Source organism: Chinchilla lanigera, unplaced genomic scaffold, assembly GCF_000276665.1.
Source record: "Chinchilla lanigera isolate Chin_1 unplaced genomic scaffold, ChiLan1.0 scaffold00011, whole genome shotgun sequence".
Lineage (NCBI taxonomy): Eukaryota > Metazoa > Chordata > Mammalia > Rodentia > Chinchillidae > Chinchilla > Chinchilla lanigera.
In genome coordinates this window covers 23,720,218-23,740,941 of record NW_004955412.1, presented here as the reverse complement: position 1 = coordinate 23,740,941, position 20,724 = coordinate 23,720,218, and the positions used below count along the sequence as shown (strand labels likewise).

Below are 20,724 nucleotides of genomic sequence, written 5' to 3'. Positions count from 1 at the left end.
GGACCTATTTGTTGTTATTTTTAAATAACTATTTTTAAATAGTCCAGGATTTCTTCACTCATTTGATATGCTGCCTGCTGCCTTTATAAAATCACAGTATTCGTAATATATTTTCATATGCAATTTGGCTCTATTTCTATACTATTCTGTTCCATTTTGGTGTCTATATATGCATTAATATCCTAGTACTTAATTATTGAGGCTTTATAATACATTATTTAGTAGTGCTAGATGCTCTCATTACTCTTAATTTCCATAGCTTTATTGAGCTTACCTATATTTCATTTGAACTTAATAACCACCTTGTCAACTTTCATTTTAAAAATCCCAGACGACATATTTATTGGATGAGATTATTATTGGAAACCTTCTCCAATACAATATACTACCTCTGACCCTGCCAGATTCAGCTGGACACTATGGTTGCTACAAAATGATGTATTAAAAATTAATGTTGTGCTTCCTGACTGTGAAAAGATAACTGACTCACTCACTCAGTGACTGACTTATTCGCTGAGTGACCACTGCTGAGTGACTTACTCAGCAACAGATGTCATCTAACCATTCAGTGTTCCTAGTTGCATGACATTTGTTATCTCTTTCAAATGAATTACAAAGAGAAAATACATACTCAAATTAAAAAAAATACTATAGCCTTTAATCCTGCCAACTCTGCCATTTCAGCTCCTACCAAAAGTTACCTAACAATCAGTCCTATCAGCCAGTAAAAAATCAGTGCTCTGTGAGTACTGACTTATACCACTCTGAGTTTTAGGTTTCTGATAAAAATCTCCAGGCTCTTTATTCTAGCCCCTTGGTAGTCAAAGCACAGTCCTTAGAAATGCACACTTTGGGTCTCATCTGAGACATCTTTGGTCACCATCTGGATTTTTAAAAAGATTAGAGGTGGTTCACAAGTACTTTAGAGTTTTCCCAGTAAAAGATTAGTAGTTCTCAGAGTGTGGGCCCAATAGCAGCAAAACCATCACCTTGGAACAATGTAGAAAATTCAAATCCTTGGGCTTCATCCTATACCAGTGATGGTAAACCTTTCAGAGCTTTCAATGATAACAAACACCCTCCTGCAGCATGCCTGCCATAGGTTCACCGCTACTGTTCATACCTACTAAGTAAGAAATTTGGGAGGCTGTGTCCAACAATCTATTAAATATATTTTATAAAAAGAGGATGAACTTTTATTAGATCAGTTTTGGAAATTTCAGTCAGTGACTGACTGGCCCTGTTGCTTTTTGGGCCTGTGGTAAGGAGGCCCAAATGGTAGGGGCCATTTGGCTCCATGGTAGGGGCCATCATGGCAGGGGCCACATGGTAGAATGAGGCTGCGTATCTCATGGCAGCTGGGAAGCAAAGGAGAAAAAGAGGAAGAGGCAGGTCGATGAACACCGGGCCCCACCTCTAAAAGTTTCATGACCTTTTAATAGTGTCAACCTGGGGAATCAGCCTTTACATATGAAACATGGAGGGACACTTCATATCCAAACTCCCGCAGGAAAATTCAAAATCTCTCCACTAGCTATTTTGATCTATTTAATTGTTGTCCACCTCAGTTATCTTCCTGTGCTACGGTAGCAATTTGTTTTAATAACCCTTCCAGATGAATGTGACACATACTAATGTTTGGGAGCCAATGATCTCGATTAGTGTTCTCAATCTTGGCTAAACATTAGAATTATGTAGAAAGTGTTGGCAATTACACTTAAATGAATTATATCAGAATTTTAGTGCTTCAGCCAAGGAATCAGTATTGTCCTCTAGTGATCCCTAAGTCAAGCCAAGGCTGAGAAGCACTGCTCTAGTATGGAAAAATGGTTCTGAAACCTGGCTTCACAGTAGAATTACATGTGGAGCTTTAAAAAGCATACTGATGTTGAGGATCTCACCTAGAGATTTATACTGATCTAGGTGAAGTCAAAGGTCACCGTTTATATGAGCTTCTCAGCTGATTCTAACAGCCATTTACTATTGCAAACCACTGTTCCAAAAATGTCCTTTTCCCCACAAGTCATTTAACCAGAACATAGTTTGGGGATGGTGGGAGAAATACATCTTCATTTCCCATCTATTTACTGAGGCCCTGCAGTGTATTAGGCTAGTTACTAGACAGATTAAACATTAAGTACAAAACACACTTCTTGCCCAGACAGAATACATAATTAGTATCAGTGGAAGAGACCTGGGCACGTTTATATATAAATAATGATTCAAAAGGAACACACATTTCAATATACAATATTGAAATTCAATATCGACTATAATTCAATAAAGTTATGCATATCATTATATCACTGTTAAAACTCTTTTCTATTCTTTTTAACAGTAAGAAGGAGGAAATATGTGGTGAAAAAACAATTCTGAATGCAATTAGCTATCAGCATTTGAACCTGGAGAAAGGGAAAAAGTCAATGGTTCCTTCAAATAGTAATCTAAGAATTTAAACACCAAACAAAGCTGAAGTAATTAAAAGTTCCTTCTGGGGCATAACAAAGAGACAATTAGTCATGAAATCACTGGCAGTCACTTCATCCCAATAGGGTCTGTTAAGTTAACTTACAACTATCACCAAAATCAGGACTGGGGATTTAGCTCACCGGCAAAGCGCCTGCCTGGCAAGTGCAACGTTGTGAGTTCGGTTCCCGGTACCAGAGAAAAGTCAAAAAAAAAAAAAAGACTATTACCAAAATTAGCAATTAGGAAATCAGCAATAGAAGAGTTTGTAGTAGATCTTTTTACTCTTTTATTGTTGGAAAGATAATCCTTGGACTATCCACCCCTCCTTCTACATCAGCTTTTTCTAGGGACACTTTTGAAGTAATGAAAAAATACTGTGCTAGTCTGGGATGAATTACTAGCTATAGAATTTTTCACAGATATTGGACTGTTAATTTATATTTAAATGAATAACCAACCAAATTCAAACTTTCTCATGTGTATGAAACCAAAAAGTACAGAACCACTAATATTGTGTTTAAAATGTTGCAGGATGCTTAAGTTCAGCAGTGTTTTCATAATTCAGCTAAATATAGTGCACATATTCCTTCATATTATTAGCAGCTACAAAGGCGAAACTATCACATACTCCTTTAATACTATAAAAGGGTTTCATGCCTGTAATCCCAGGACTCCACTTATCTGGAGGACTGCACATTCACGCCCAGAGGAGGACAGAAAGTTTGGCCCCAACCTGGACAACTTAGTGATTTAGTGAGACACTGCCTCAAAAAATAAAAATAAAAAGGGCTTGGATTGTAGCTCAGTACAAAGGCTCTGGGTGCAATCCTGAGTACTAAAAAAAAAAAGAGTATGTTCAGAAAAATCACAAATGTTCACCCACCTCATTCATCCTGTTCCATAATAAAATACTCTGAGGTTAGAATAGGCTAAAGCACTTTAAATAATACCAATTGAGATACAGAAAATATTACCATAGTAATATTTTCATAACTGAAAATGAACAGGTGATGAATTTTCAAGCTGCTTTTTAATAAGTGGACTGTATGATCCAACCTCGTACTTCTTGTTTCCATGTTATATCCACTATGTGGTAGGCTGATAGGACCTTTATGTGTGCCCATGAAATAGAACTAGGTCTACTTACTTGCTTCAGCAAGTTTTGAATACATCATTTGGAATAGAATTTACCTTTGAAACAATCATATGAGAAAAAGATGGAAATTATTTTTCTGGTGGAAAGACTAGGGTTCAATTATGTCATTACACAGGGCAATAAAGGATGGTATGTTGCTGATCAGAGGGGCCAGGAAGACGAGAATCATCTGAAGAATTAAAAAGAAAAATGGCCCATATATTTCCCTGTCATCTTTCTTAAGTGACCTAATATATACACAGACTGAGTTGAGAATTACCTCTGTATATAAGCTGCAATTATTGACATAAGCATGTCAGGTTACTTCCAATGTGTTGGGACATTTAACAGTGTTGACACCCAATGGAACCAAAGGTAATCAACACAAGAACCAAATGCTCAGTCCTATTTTTTCAATCTAGTGGGACACACAGTTTTAAGAATTCTATGATTCCTTAAAAGGGAGATATATGGGTATACTGAATTATAGCAATTACTCTACCCTTGATGGCTTTTATTTTGCTCTTAAGAACTTGTAGAATAATTCCCCTCATTCTTCAAGAAAGGGCAACATAAGAATGTAATATGGAAGTGCTTGTTTTATCCTGACAAGTGGTTAAAATAACATCATCCTCAAAGGAGGGCTATCTAACCATTTCAAACAAACATGAATTTTAGTTTAGTGTTTAGAAGGAGATTTTTAAGCAGCCACTACGTACCTGTTCTAGATGAGTTTCCCCCCTTTTTTTATTGTGAAGTTGAAGATAAGAGTCTGTTTTAGGAGTTGGTAATCCCAACGTAAGCTTATTTTTTTCCACAAAATATTGTGTAGACTTCCTTCTCCGAGGGCCACGTGATCTTGGGAGGAACACCTCGTTATGTGAACTTGAACTCTTCAGGTACTGAGAGAAGTTGCTTGACTTCTCCTCCTGGTCACTGTCACTTGGCTCTGAAAATGGCTCACTGACCTGGGTTCCAGGTTCATAGTTGGGGCTTAAAAATTCACTTCCAAGTAAGGAGGCTGCACTCTGAGGACTCTTTTTCTGTTTGTCTTTTCCTTCTGGGAGCTCCACTGAATTCTCCTTGGAAGGGTAGAGTGGCACCAAGGGCACATTTTCTGAAGAGCTGTCTGCAGACCCCGACAAGGTTTCCACAACCAACAACTGTGCTTCTTCTTTTTTATTTTTCCAGTTCGGGTCATATCGGAGGTCTGAATATTTGTCTTTTATAAGTTGTTGACTGGCCAAAGCAGAAACGAAATGGCAAGTCCTTAATCAAAATAAATTCACTCACTGCACTCAGTTGGTCATTCAAAACCAATCTTACTCTCCTCTGATTTCTCTTTTACTACGTATATGTTAAAGATATGTCTGGAGCTCATATTAGGCCCACACACTATACACAAAGACAACAAAATTTTAATAAAAATGGAGGACAATACCAACTGAGATACAGAAAATATTACCACAGTAATTTTAAATGCCAGAAAACAAGAGCACACATCTACCACATTAAATCAATCAATCACAGAGGTTCAAAGAATGCTATTAGTTATGCCACACAATAGTCCAATATTTCAGCTGATAAAGATAAAATTGTAATTCACACTTTAGCTGGAATTATGAACATTTGGCTACTTATCTAGGAAGGGAAATATGGATTGTTGCCTAGACAACATTTGCCTTGGCCTGCTCCTTTTGGGAAGAGAGCCAGGTTTTACTGTAGTTGGATACTTATATAGGTTCATCCTTCTTTTTAGTAATTTTGCTTTTCACTTCCTTTTTGTCTTTGTAGATTTTATCAAATGTCCTACAGAGGATTTCCAAGGCTTAGAATCAGACTGTGACTCACTAAAGATTCATAGTCCCTTGGTCATTAGATTTATACATACAAAATTCAGTAAACACATCAGCACGCACTTGATACTGTAGGATAGCCCTGTTTGAATAAAATGTTAAGCATATCATTCTGCCCCAGGAAAGTGAACTGGCACACAATCCATATGGATGCCCCCAAATAAAGTCTTCCCTTTCCCCCACGGCAATCTCAATTTGTAAAGCACCTCTAGTCTTACCCAAAAAAAGGAAAAAAATGCTGATAATATGGTATATTTAATGGCCTCTTTGATCTTCACAAGCTAAATGGGAGAGATTTTCCTTCCTTGACCACAGTGGATACAATCCTCTAATCAAAAAGAAAATGTAAATCACTCAGGCTTTTTATGTTATCTGATATTCCCGTTTACAGAAGACATGATTTTATGCTGGGTAAACAAACTAACAGTCCCCCTAACACTAATTTACTTTTCTTAATGCGGATCTAGATTTCTTTGAAAGAAAAAAACTAATCCTGGAGAAAAAGCCTAAACTCCCATGCCTTGCTAATCTGTCATACTTTCAATTTTTTTTTAGTTTGCGTATTAAGGTGGAAAACTTTTTTGAAATTGTGTGCTATTTCTTTTCCAACAAGCGATGAGATGTGATCTCTTCTAGGAAAATGCCTGAATATTAACAGTCCATTCATTGGGAAATGGGATGACAAACTGTGTCCCATGGTGCCCTAAGCACTGCAGGATGACCTGCCTCTGGGCTTTGATGGGGAGGTTTCTCCTGGGTGCTGTCTTTTCCTATGAATTAACAGCATCTCTTGGCCTGGTCTTTCATCTGGCTCTTAAGTGTCACTGGATATGTACATGAGACATGGTGTTCTCCAGTAGGGCACACTCTAGACTTGGACTGGACATACCTGGGCTCAGGTTCTGAGCTTGCACTATTATGTATCAGTTGGCAAATGATGTAATCTCTGAGCCAGTCTATCTCATCCACAAATAGGGATAATGTATATTTGTTTTGTTTATTTCTCATGACTGCTTAATACTAAGGATCAAGATGAGGCAGCATATCTTAAAATGCTCTGTATTTGTGCTTATTTAACTTTTCATGAGGGCACTCCTGTCTCCTTTCCTAGATAAGGTCCTGGGTAGCAGGGAGTGTGGGTTATCTTCTTTCCCTAACCTCTGCCCTAATACACAGCATCACAACCTGGTCATAAAGGGTAAATAAATGCACCTCTAAAAATAGTCAACCAGAAAAAGTATTAGATGCTTTTATCTTTAAACCAATAGTAATAAAATCTAAAAATGCTGGAGTTTTTGGCACTAAATTAGTGATTTTTGGGTTTATCTTATACAAAGTGAAACACAGACTGAGTTGTGATTGTTCCAGGGGAGAAGAAAACCCAATTATTATCTTGAAGTACATAAAAAATTTTAACAAAGAAATGCGTTTTGCCATATCCATATATAGCATATATGGATATCTATCTATCTATCTATCTACCTATCTCTCTCTCTCTCTCTATATATATATATGTATCTATATATATTCAATTTACTTAAAGGAAAAACTGAACCTTATTCTTCACTCATTAGCTCCCTCATTGATTTGACAAGTTACTGAGAACTTAGTGAGCCAGGGGAATGCAGCGGTGAATGGCACAGCATTGGGCCCACAGCCTGGTGTGAATTCAGACAGGGAAACAAGCAATGTGCAATACGGAGAGGCAACTGCTCTGGTGAAGGGCACAGGAACATCTGGACTCAGGAAGCACATCTGCTCCTGGGTTGCCAAGTTGGGGAGAGCTTTCCATAGGAAAAAGTGGCACCGCTGAGACTTAGGCTAAAGAAGTATACGCCAGGCCAAGGTAATGGCATGGACAACGGAATGGAAGGGAGGTAGAATGTAGCACTCTCCCAGAACAAATTCTTTATGGATAAATTAGAAGGTTGGTGGGGGGAGGCTGAGGAATGGAGATCAAAGGTAAGCAGAGGTAAGATTTTTTTTTTGCACTACTGGGCATTGAACCAGGGCCTTCACACCCAGTTACATCCCTACTCCTTTCCTTTCTTTATATATTAGTTTTTATTTTGAGACCCAGGGCCTCACTAAATCACTAAATTGTCCAGGCATGGCTTGAACTTGCAGTCCTCTTGCCTCGGCCTCCAAGAGTCCTGGGATTACAGGTGTACACCACTGTGCCTGGATCAGAGGTCAGATCTTTAGTGACATTGTAAGCTCTATGTAAGAGTCTATACTACGCAAATTAACCCGAGAGTTTAATTAGTAAGAGAAGATTTAGTAAACATTTTTGGACAAAGTGATGAGTTTCTGGAAGGGTTTCTCTACATAGGCCATAAAGTCTTTGGAGGACTGTTTAGGACATGTAATCCTTCACATATACTGCTTAGAGCTGGGCTGGCCACCTCCTATGGTGCCAACCCTGGGACACACTGTTCTGCCACTTCGCTGTGGGTGGAATGTCGAAAGAGAGCATGTATCACTGTATGCTGATCTAAGGAAGACCTGTAGTAAATTTTCTCATTTTTCCTTAGAACAACTTTGAGGGAAGTACTGTTCTATTACTATCTCCATTTAACAGATGAGCAAAGTGAAGTTCAGAGAGTTTAGGAACATTTTCCAAGATTACAGAGCTACCAGTGGTAGCGCAATACAGGCCCTGGCAGTTTGCTCTGAAGCTGGCTGGGTACGTTTCACTGTGCCATGCAGCTGTTCCCATAAAAGGTCATGAAGAAAGCATGATGCTACATGTGCCTTAGGTGAGTTAGTGACTCATCTGGTCAGTCAACAGATAGGTTTTGGGTGCTTCCTTTTGCACAGGCACAAAACTAGGCATACAAGATACAGTGGTGAACAAAACAATCACACTGATGGATCTTTCTGCCCCCCCAGTGAGAAGCACAGGCTTTATACAATGTCATGATTAGCTAGTGAAATAGATGTGCAAAAGAAATACAAGATGTTATGGGTATTTGAACTAGTAGCATAGGGCTGGGGTTATAACTCAATGGTAGGGTACTTGCTTAGCATGCATGAGAGGTCCTGAGTTCAACCAACAGTACTGCAAAAATGAATGAATGAAGGAATATATAGGACATAACCTTGTTCACTGCTGAAAATATTTTAACTTCTTATCTTCAGATTCAATTGCTAGATGATATCTCGAAGTCCATTCCAATTCTATGACCCTATAATAGACTCACAAAAGAATCGATAATTGAGTATTGCCCACTGTCTTTTAAATAGGTAGTGACAATAGTTTGGATGTGAAATGTCTCAAAACAAAGAGCATATAGGGCTGGGGATATAACTCAGCGGCACAAGCATCTGCCTGGCAAGCGCAAGGTCCTAAGTTCAATTCCCAGTACAAAGAAAAAAACAAAACAAAAAAACCCTCCCTCCTCAACTTCCCCCCGCAAAAGCCTATGTACTGAAGGCTTGATTCCTAGCCCGTAGCACTACTGAGAGGTGGTTGAACCTTCAGGAGGTAGTGGAAAGAAGTTGGTGATCTGGGGGCATGTACTTGAAGGGAATACTGGGACCCTGGTCACTTTTTCTTTCTCTGTTTCCCAGCTGCAACAGGGGAGCAGGCTTCTTCTATTATGTGCTCCTACCATGACATACTGTGCTGGCACAGGCCCAAAGCAAGAGGGCCAGGTGACCATGAGCTGAAATCCTGAAACTGTAAGCCAAAATATATCTTTCCTCCTTAGAAGTTGTTTATCTCAAGTATTTTGTCACAGTGATGGAAAGCTGAATAAAAGGTAGTATTAAATGACTGGAGGAAATATGGATTCCCTGGCTTCCGTCTCTTCAGTTATACTAAGAAAGTTGGTGCACTTTGACTGGTCATTGAATTTAACAAGTATCAACTGATAATGGCATAACAGCTACAGTTATGGTTTAATGTAGATAACACAAGTGTTATCTACACTTTCTTTAGTCATACGTAATATTTGTGTCATAATTCTCTGAATTATGACATAAAGGATTGTGGTCCTGAGCAGAGTGTTTAAGGACAAGGGCCCTAATATTAGGATGCCTGCATGCAGTACTTGGTGCTACCAGTTACTATGTAAATGTGGACAAGTCATTTAACTTCTGTGCCGACCTTAGAATAAGGACTCAGTAGGAGCTGGAGATGCAAGTGTGTCAATGAGCTCTGTTCCTGGCCTTTATTTGCTGTGTGTTACACTCGGTCACCATGACATAACACTGTTGTGATATACTGTGCTTCCTGCTGATGGAGTCAAGGGAGTCTTCACTCCCTAGGGCTTAAGTTATTTCCATGGCACAGAGCTGTCCTGTGATGCTCTAAGTGGTACCCAAGTGGCCTGAAAGATTTAACATCTCTAAAAACTAGTTTTCAGTCATGACTTAGGCACTACAGAGAACGTCTGAATCATAAGTTAGGAAATGGGATTGAGAAATGCCAATGTTTTCACACAATGGAATATTTTAACAACCACTGAAAGATAATGAGGAAGATGGAAGTGAGAGAATTAAATCATTTTAGACCTAAAAAACTACAGTTTCTAACAACAGGTTTCCTTTCTTGAAATCAGGCTATAGAAGCAATATCACATGCTACAGAAGACCTATGTTTTAAGAAGAACCTAGAAAATGCAGAGTGTTTGGAAACACGCTGAGAAGATGAGTTGCTTTGAATGTAAAAAACATTTTGAATCAACTGTTTGAAGGGAGACTCTACAAATGTGTCTATACAAAGGTAGTCTGAAAAGGTGTGAAAGTGTTAATTATGCTGCACCATTTACACCTGCAACAAATATCTTAAAACATCTCCTTGTCCCTTTCTAGGTGAAAAACATATGTCGAAACAAATGGGAGGTTATGTTTTGCAAAATCATGAGCGTGGAAAGCGGTAATGCTTCATGGAAACAAATATAATGGTTGAAATAGAACATGATACTAAAGAACCCCATTGTACTGAGCTTGTGTACTAAGAAGCTCAATTGTCTTTGTGGTCCAGGTCAACACACTGGGACAAAATGAGTGTGAAGTGCCCTTTCATCAGTAATCATCCGCACACAAAACACGCACCTCTTTTCCTCCTTATTTGACAGAAAGGTTACACAGACAATGAGTACATAACTCTTTTGTTACCTTTCAGACAACAGATGCCAGGTCTCCTCTTCAGAGGACTGGGTTAGAAATGGATGCAGAAGGGACTAGGGTGGGGGACAGTCTCACATCCACACACCAGGATATTTGCTGGCTTTCATGGACTATATCTGAGTACTCACAGTGATAACTTCAAACAAAATAAAATCAAATTTCCACTTAATGAAGTGTCTCATATTCAGCTTTGTATTCAACAAAAAAATTACTAAAATTAGAGCATGTTTCTAGTACAATTAACATCCTTTGCACTCACAATAAAATATTCAATAACTGGCCATTTGCCTGTTGAGGAGGTGAATAAAAGCATTGCTATTAATCATTTAGCTGTTATTTATTTGCCACTTTATTTTAAGTAGGCAGTTAAATTGAAATTGCACATGTAATTATTGATTTAGGTTTAATTTAATCCTTTTAAACAGAACAATTATTCCCAATTTATATGCCATTAAATCTTTTATGCATATGAGCAGCAAATTTAATTTTTGTTTAAGTATAAAGTTTTTAATGCTTCTTTAAGGAACTATAAAACTGACAATTGTTTCCAAGGATTTCTGAATGCTGTGCTCACCTTAATCTTATTTACGGCTTTTAAGTAAACCAAATGAAATGAATCCAAAAGATTAAAAATTCACTTTTGCAAGTGCTGTATGTAAATTTTTTGTCTTTTTGTGGTGCCAAAGATCCAACCTAGGGCCTTTACATATTAATTAAGCACTACACAAAGGTATATTCCCAGCTCTATTTCTGAAAAGATAAAATGCACATAAAATAGTCCATAAACATACTGAAATGCTTTGCAGAGGTTATTTGCAACCAAGAATATTTCATTTAACCATTTAACAAAGGTACTTATTTTAATAAAAGAGTAAACATTTTTAGAAAAAAACAGATGGTTTACGAATGGAAGGCCAAACATTGTCTATAGAAACACTCTAAGGAGCTGAACTATTATTTAGTAATTTTGTTTACAGTAATTGTATAATTAGAATAATTCTAATAAAAATCTTTTTTTTCTTTAACAACAGATTTGTGGTTGCAAAATAACCAAAAATTTGTTTCAAGTTCCTACTGGTACCAATCTTGATTCCAGGGTAACCTGTGAGTTAAATGAAAATAAATTATCTAAAGAGGATATGTTAGTAACTACAATGCAAAATTTTGTTCTTCTATTAAGATTATATAAACAATCCTAAGGGAAATGCAATAGGACATAGTATTTTGATACATAATCCCTCTTATTCAATCAGAGTTATAATAGTAATGTCAGACATTTTCTATGGGAGGCTCAGATTCCTTTCATTTTTTAAAGGAATGGCTAAGCAGTAAAAACCTTGATTTATAAAATTTCTAGATGCTTGCATTTAGATAGAAAGTCTTGTATTTTAAATGTCAGATTAACAACACTGAACTTTAGCTATGATATCATGGAAAAAGCAGTGTGTGACACCTGCACTGTAGTCCAGATTTTGCCACTGACCAGCAGTGAGAACTTCAGCAAGTCTCCTTTATCTCTCTAGATGTTTCCTCCTTTGCACACCTGGAGAATAGGCTGATCATTAAGGGTCCTTGCAGATCTAAGAATCCGTTATTTTATTAACTGGATTGGGTCTGTCATATAAAACTTTGAAATGTTAAGTGCTGAGATATAATCTCATTTAAATTCAATACACTAAACAATTATACCAAAGTTTTCTATATTTTGAAACCTATCAGGGAGTAGAACTAAATGAAGACCTAGAGGTCATAAATTAAACTATCTTTTTAGTAATTTGTTTATAGTCTTTTTGATCCTCTGATAAATTTACAGGACAGTAATGACATAAATAGAAATTACACTTCATGAGGTTTCAAAGTGACTATTTGCTTATCTTAACGGAATAAATCATTCCAGATTTGATATGAAGGAGAAGAGGATTTAGTGGCCATCTCTGGAGTAACAAACCCCAGGAGTCCCATGGCTTGTGCACTTCTGGCGGGACTCTGCCTTTAATGGACACAATTCATGCCCATGCACACTCTATACCTCCCTCCATGACTGCTCAGCTGTTACGATGGCACCATGCCTGCTCAGAGCGTCAGGGTTTAACTAAGACACAGTTTGTGAGTAAATGGATGAACATAAAACAGAAGGAACTAATACAACAAAAAGTAACTTCTCTGGTGTGACTATTTCCACTGATATGAAGTAAACAGCTAAAATACCAAGAGTATTCTCCCAAACACTGTGTGAAAACTGCGGGAACATGGTATGTTGTATAATACATTTGAAGAGGTTGGCCAATCAATGGCCTTAAATTGAAAATCTACCTAATAAAATACAATAGCAATCAACAATATGAATGTTGCTAGAAATTAACAGAAATCAATGTTGATTCCTGGAAGCTTCCAAAATGTTCTTAACAATACTAGAATATTAGAACCAGCCTCAAATGTCTTCTTTACTTTCCCAATCAGTGCCAAAAAAATATCTACAACACCTGTAAGGGACAGCAGTCTAGCTTGTGCTTAAACATCTCCAAAGTGCTCCTAAAACAATCTGAGAAAATTGGGGAAAGATAAAAATCCTTCGTTTTGGTATTTACTGTCTTTCTTTTCTTACCAGCATCTGTTTTGGTTATCCAGTACTGCTCACCAGACCCTAGAAATTCTCATTCAATATTCCTGATTCTTTATTATTTATACACTTTAAACATTACACTTTATTTATTATACACTTTAAACAATACACTTTAAAGAATTTGGGAGAAGAAAGTATGTAACACGTTAAATATGTGCATTATTATTATTTCCAAATCTCCTTTGTACTTTCAGACAATGCTGACTATTCCATTTTTCTAATAATTCCTTACTGGGTCCCCCTGCCTCTCATGAATTTCTACCACAAGATCGTTTGTTAGACAGGTTACAGCCTTTCTGCAGTCACTGTTGTCACCAGGTGACGAGAGAGAGAAATGCCTGCAAAGCTCAGTAAATAAAGGGAAGCATGTCTGCTTCTCAGGGGATATGCTGAGGAATAAAGGCCACTCTGATATTGCCCAGGGTAAAATACAACCAATTCTTTATTAAAAATTGTAATTTTACACATATAGTCACTTGGCCTCAGTTTAGTCCATTCTGGAATTATTCTCTTTAATTTTTACTAGGTAGTAAAATGGATTCCTTTATTGGATTAATCCATGATTACCTTTTTGGTACTCGTAATTAGAAGCTTAAGCTCTAGTATTGGGAGAGGGCTCAATTCAATATCTGGCTTTACCACTTAGCAACTACTTACATCTACACAAATCTTAAAACCTTATCTGAAAAATGGTGGTAACAATGCCTCAGGTCTGGGACTGTAACAAGCTCAGTGGTAGAGGGTGTATGTTGCATGTACAAAGCCCTGGGTTCAATCCCTACAACTGTTAAAAAAGCAAAAAAGTAAATAATGCATATCTAGGAGGCTTTTGTAAGGATAAATGTGATAGGCTACAAAAGCAAAGAGTAGTACTGATATAAGCAATCCTGTAAGTAAGACCATATTGAACAGATATACAGGACACTGAATTACTGCTTTCTCATTAAAAAAAAAAGTCTTCAGAGGCTCCAGAACTGAAGAGGTTATTTCTAATGCCCTAGGCATTACATTGATCTCTTTCTTCATGACAGACAAGAGTCATAAGGCTTGTTTGGGACTGGAGTTTAAAGACTGCCACATGAAGATCTTCTCTCCACTCTTGATTCATTTACTGCAGTCAATACTGCTCCAATTTCCGCAAATAAAAGGTTTTCTCTAATCTATATACACTGAACTATGGCTTGACTTTGGTGAGACACAAGGAAGTAATTGCTTTGAAGCAGTTCTAGTAACATCAAAATACAAGAGTCAAGCTAAGTGACTTGTCAGGTAGCTTTTAAAAGTATTGCTTATAAAAGCAAGAAGAAAGATTTACCTTGATTTTAAGGCAATGCTTTGACTAAGCTTTTGAACTACAATTCCCAGAATGCTACTGCTGTGCAGAAATGAAAGCCTACTAGAAGTTTGTACTGAGAGTCTGAGATCAATTTATTCGCCCATATCATGGCTTAGCACATCTCAGACCTGAGGAATAATACACTGGGGAAAAGTTTATAAAACTTATGTGAAGCAGAGAAACGACTCAACAACTAAACCACACCTGAATAACATTTTTAGGCATTATTCAGCTAAATCTTCACTTCTGTAGTATGGAACTTGTCCTTTTATATTCAAAGAGTAAAGTACCACACACTAACAACTGCTAGGGTTATAACCCATTCTAAACCTGCCCTGCGGTTTATAGTCTATTTTTCAACATTTCCAAGGCAAACAAAATAGCATTATTTAAGGACCTCTGAATCAGAAGAACAAAAATAAATCTATAATGTTGATTTTTGTAAGTATTATTACTTGAACTACATTAAGTAGTAAATTGTCCTTTGGTAAAGAATAGGATCAAATCAGATCTCTCAGAACTGAACAAAAGGAAAAAAACACTAAAAAATTGAGGAAATGTGGTCATTTATTGGATTCCTGCCTTGTTTTCTTCATCTTAAAAATACAGACAAAAGTACTCATTTATGACTTAAGAGACTCTTAGTAACAGCCAGGACAAAAACATGGATCACAGCATGGAGTCAGACTGTCTGAGCTTTCTGCTCTGACACTCACTAGTTGCAATGAATGGTTATAACACAACCTCTAAAGGCCTCATGTGCAACCTTCCAGGTGGGATCATTACAGTACTCATCTTTGCAGCTGCCGCAAGGACTAAATGAGATTATACCATAAAGCCTTTAGCATAGCAATGAGTTCACTATAAGCATCTGATAAACCTATCAATTCTTTCATACATATTTCAATTAAAACATTGTTTAAAATACCAACAACTCGGAACATCTCAATGTCCACCCAGGGGTGACTGGATAATTACATCATAGCATCTGTACACACTGGGATACTATGTAGCACAGGTAAATCCTCAATTAAAAATACAGAAAAATATTCCACACTCGTGGTACTTTGTGAAATTATCCAGATCTCCTTTGGGGGGAAAAAAAAATTCACAAGTCATTAGGGAAAAGTGATTAATTCTGTAAAAACATAGGATTTTATAACCTGCCAGAGTGGCAAAAGTTAAAGAGAGATAATTGTGAGGACTGGAAACTCAAATGCACTGTGGGTGAGTTGAAGATGCTCACTCTCCTCTGAGGAAGCAATTCCACTTCTAGACACATAAACCCAAGGAAACTCTTGCATATGAGCCCAAAGACACATACAAGCATGTGCCCAAAGCACTGTGTGAAATAAGCAGAACTGGAAACAATCTAAATATTTGGGATACTATATGTTCACATAATGGAACTTACACAAAAGTCAAGAATGACTGACCTTAATTCATACTGTAATTGAAAAATATAATGATAAAGTATCAAAAACATAATAATGACTGAACAAAATAGGAATCTATCTCCACTAATTATAGATCAACAGTAAAAGAGAGAAATAAAATATTGATAAAAACAGATGCAGCTGGGTGTGGTGGTGCATGCCTGTAATCCCAGCACTCAGGAGGCTGAGGCAGGAGGATCTTTGCAAGTTCAAGACCAGCCTGGGCTACAAAGTGAGCTCTAGGCCAGCCTGAACTACATAGCGGAACCCTGTTTCAAAAAGACAAAAGACAAAAGACAAAAAAAAAAAATGCAAGCCCACATAATTGTACTGTATTTTTGATTGACTCTGAGGAGGAAAATAGGGGAATGGGTTTGACAAGGGGTACAAGGAAACTGTATCTGTAATATTTTATGACTTTAAAAATTAGAAACAGCAAGGCATGTAGCATTCACCTGTAATCCTAGCTCTCTGGGAGGCTACGGCGGGGGACTGCAAGTTCAAATCCAGCCTGGGCAACTTAGCAATTTAATGAGACCCTGCTTAAAAATAAAAAATAAAAAGGGGCTGGGGATGAGCTCAGTGTAAGGGCCTTGAGTTCAATCCCCAGAGCACCATGCACACACAAACAAAACAAAACAACAAACTAAAGCCAAAACATACAGACATCAGTGTTATATTGTCTCTTACCCTGTACTATAATGTAGATTTTTTTTTTTTTTTTCCGGTACTGGGAATCGAACTTACGACCTTGCACTTGCCAGGCAGGCGCTGTGCCGCTGAGCTAAATCCCCAGCACCTATAATGCAGATTTCTTTCATAATTAAAACAGGTGAGCTGAGGATGTGGCTCCATGGTATACCACTTGCCTAGCATGCACAAGGCCTTGGGTTCTGTCTCCAGCAACATACACACACACACACACACACACACACACACACACACACACAGGTAGCATTAATAACAAACAACAAATAAACAAATATCCCTTTGGAGCCCAATGACCTGAGATAAGTTACTGTATTTCATCTCAGCTAACCTCAGTTTTTGTATATGTAAAATGAAAAAAGCAGCACCTTCCCTATAGGATTACAGTGAAACACTTGAATACTACACATAGGCCTTCAGGAAGTGGTACTGTGTTGCCCCAATCATTACCATCTAGAAATCTCTTGGCTCACTGTTTACTTTTTAGTTCCAAATGCTCCCACTTGCAGAATAACTTCCCTAAACACTGCTTCATTTCACTGCTCTCCCCCCAAATTGTATTCTCTCTTCCTGGCTGACCAACTCATTTCAATGAAGGATGTCTGTCTTGCTGAAGCCATCCTGCACCCCTCTTCTGGCGCAGCACCTCAGGGACAATGCTTATACTTTCACTGTACCTTGAGATTCCCCCTAAGGTGTACACAATTTTCATTTAACTTTGCATTCTCACTGAAAAGGAGAAGAACAAAGGAAGAGCAAGACTCAGGACTGGATTTTAACACTGGCTCCCACTAGAGTCCTTGCTGCGAATGTGTCCCTTGGGCAGGTCCTCTGGGTTATGTGGGGTAGTGTAATGACATTCAATGCCTATAAATTTGTCTTCCATACCAAAAGCACATTTTCAAGGCCGCTTTAATCAGCTCCCTACTCAATTTTCCCTACACTTAGAACAAAGCTTCTGCAGTCTAGTTGGCCTCCTAAATATACCACAAATGTGTCACTCTAATTCTGTCATCCAAATCTCTTTGTCTTCAAAACCTTGCCCAGGGGCCGGTGAGACAGCTCAGTGGTACAGCACCTGACTGGCAAGCGCAAGGTCCTGAGTTCAATTCCTGACACCAAAAAGAAACAAAAAAACCTTGCCCAATTTCTAGGCCTTCCAATTCCTTGATACATTTGATCCCTAATTTTAGAAAACATATAATATATAAAGAGCTAGTCACTGTCCTAAACCATATATATATATGAATTTATTTTAGCCTCATAACTGTATAAGGTAATATTATTATAATATTTCATTGATAAAGAAGCTGAGCCCAAGTCACACAGCTAATAAGTAGCAGAACCAGCTACTCTAAACCCAAGTAGTTTGCTTCATACCCTATGCATTTCTTCCCCACACTAAAACTTTTTCTTCATAGCTTTTAACTTCTTCTGGACTCTCCCATATCATGGAATGCCTCATTAAAATGGGGTGATATTGTTTCATTATTTTATATTCCCTTGCTTTTTGGTAGCTCATTGCATAAAGTTAAGTTCCATAAATACTATTAGATTGAATCTGCATAGACTCATACAGGCCTGGGAGGTAGACTTCTACTACCACCAAAGAAAGGTGCCAGATAGCAGTCTATCCTCAATTAATTGTATTTTACTGACATTCATAGCAATCCTATGAGACAAGCAGGTCATTTAACAAAACAGAAAAAGTGATCCACAAATTTAAGTGATTTATTCCAAGTTCTACACTAAACAGCAGTGCTTGGACCAAACTGAGACCATCAGACTCCAAACTGTACACTTTACTATACCAGGCTTTCTAGGGTTTCTCCAAGGTGAGGGGATAGCAGTGAAGACCTTTGGAATACAGATAGGAAATAAGAGTGTAAGAAATGCAAATGCCATTATTCATGTCTATTATATTTTTCAATTAAAAAAGAAATAAAAGTGACAAAAAGCAAGGAGTCACTCTGTCTTTAGCTTCTTAGGGAACTGTCTCACTCACATTACAAGGCACTCACAAGGAAAGCCTGTCCTTGTCGTTTGGAATGGCACCATTATTTAACCTTATCATCTCACACTAGCCAATTTCTTACCTGGGATTCCCACCACGGTCCTGAGCAGAGCGGTCTTCCTCCCAGGCCATCTGAGCTGCTGTTTCCCCTCCTTGCTCTTCTGTTTCACTCAGGCTTTCCTGTGCAGGGCTTTCCTCCTCTAAGCTGTCTGGTTCCATATCTTTGTCCTGGATTTGGTTCTCAAGTTCGGACTGGGACTTCTGAGTGAGGCTTTCTGAATCTGACTCCAAGGAGTCCTTTGAAATCAGATTTAGGTCTTTCTTGAAAAGTGAATCTGAGGACTGAACACTTAAGTTGGTACGATGGACAGGAGATTGAAGAGAGAGCTTGGGAATTAGTTTACTATTACTCATTTTGAAAAATTCAAAAATTAACAGGGGACACTTTTGTTGATGCGAACAGTCAGTTGATAATTTAAGTTGTGACTCATAAAAACATTACCTAAAAAAATTATATTTATGCTACTCTATGACCACTGAAATCTCTTTAATAGTAATGTTTATCAAAAATGGCAATGAGTGAGAGTACCTTATTATTTGAAGGCTTTTGTATGCATCCTTTTGTGTGTATGAGCAAGGTCTGCTGGAAAAATGATTGTCTTTCACTCCATAGAAATACATCTCATTTAGAGCTCATAAACAGCCCAACTCATCAAATGCAATTTTATTGAGGAAATCAAATGGCTGCTTGAAATCAGATTCTTATTTCCAGCTTCCAAGGGCTTGTTAAATACAACCTGGGACAAAAATCAAACGGTTAATTATGGACAGTACTTTAATGGCTTTATTTCAAAAGCATCTATCTATCTAATTATCTATGTATCTATCTTTTAGAAAGTAAAGGAGAGAAGAGTATGGTTTCCACAACAGGAACTGTAAACAGGAAAGTCATTTTGTTCCCAGTTCTATTTTGGTCAGCTATATCATTTGGAAAAGACTTTTGATACCAGAGTGATACTAGAGAATTTATAATTTAGGTGGACATTATATAGACACCAACCTCAGTTCGGTATTAAATAACAAAAACAACAATAACGTGCTATTAACAAAACTGTTGAACAAAGGATCATGCCACTGAACAATTCAAAGCAGAGGTTGGATGTTTACCTGCATGGAAGGGATGCTGTCCTGGGGGGAAGTTGGATGGGTAGCAGATTGGTCTGAATCACAGCCAGGGGTTTGCTGGAATCCAACTCACCTAAGAGTGTGATTCCAAGTGAATCCTCACTGTCTCAAAGGACAGCTACAGTGACCCACGAGGTGGTTTATGGAAAGGGTGCTTTGAGTTCATATAGGCTTAAAAGGAGATGATGTTTTGGACTGTACTTCCTTTCCTTTCTATCCGGCATTTCTGTTTGGGTTTCTCTTCTATCTCACTGCCTTTATGCCAATTTTATTTTCTTTCCGCAAGCCACATAACTGAAACTTTCACCACTACAGATGACTGTAAAATTTGTTGTGCTGCCTTGTTCATATCTTTTTGACACATACTAATTTCAATTAATAACATAACTTTACTCCTATGCTTAGACTCGCTTGTGTTGACCTTGTTGCTAAGGTTTCCAAAAACACTTGCCAACTCCCTGGAGGAAAGCACCTTAGCAAACAGCAGACAAAAGGTAACATTCATTTTGAAATACACATGAAATGATTTCTGTTTAACTCCAAAGTCCCCCTGTTGGCAGACTAACATATCACTGCCTACTTTTACAGGCTGGTTTGTTATAGAAAGTCTCTTATTTTAAAAGTACATATCGCATTCTGCCCCACCATTTTAATACTGATAAGCAGATTGACTAGTCCTTTAGAGGATTTTTGAAAAGCAGTAAGTCCAGCAAATACTAACATTTAATTTGTATAAAACTCAGTTTTGCTATAAAAGGGATCATTGTATTGGAGGTCATTGTACTGGAGACCCTGAAGAACAAGCTTAAAATAATCAGTCTAGGGG

At 37.7% G+C, this 20,724-nt stretch overlaps 1 protein-coding gene across 1 annotated transcript in view; it reads right to left on the bottom strand.

Annotated features, from left to right (window-relative positions):
• Window positions 1–19,304, bottom strand: part of LOC102018580 (chromosome unknown open reading frame, human C11orf63) — a 60,298-nt gene extending 40,994 nt beyond the window's left edge. The window contains exons 1-3 of the mRNA XM_005378369.2: window positions 18,796–19,304; window positions 4,324–4,843; window positions 2,610–2,624 (exon numbers count right to left, since the gene is read on the bottom strand). Of these exons, the coding sequence (XP_005378426.1) occupies window positions 2,610–2,624; window positions 4,324–4,843; window positions 18,796–19,127 (867 nt within the window). The 5' untranslated portion in view covers window positions 19,128–19,304. The remainder of the gene's footprint in view (window positions 1–2,609; window positions 2,625–4,323; window positions 4,844–18,795) is intronic.
• Between the last annotated feature and the right edge of the window lie 1,420 nt (window positions 19,305–20,724).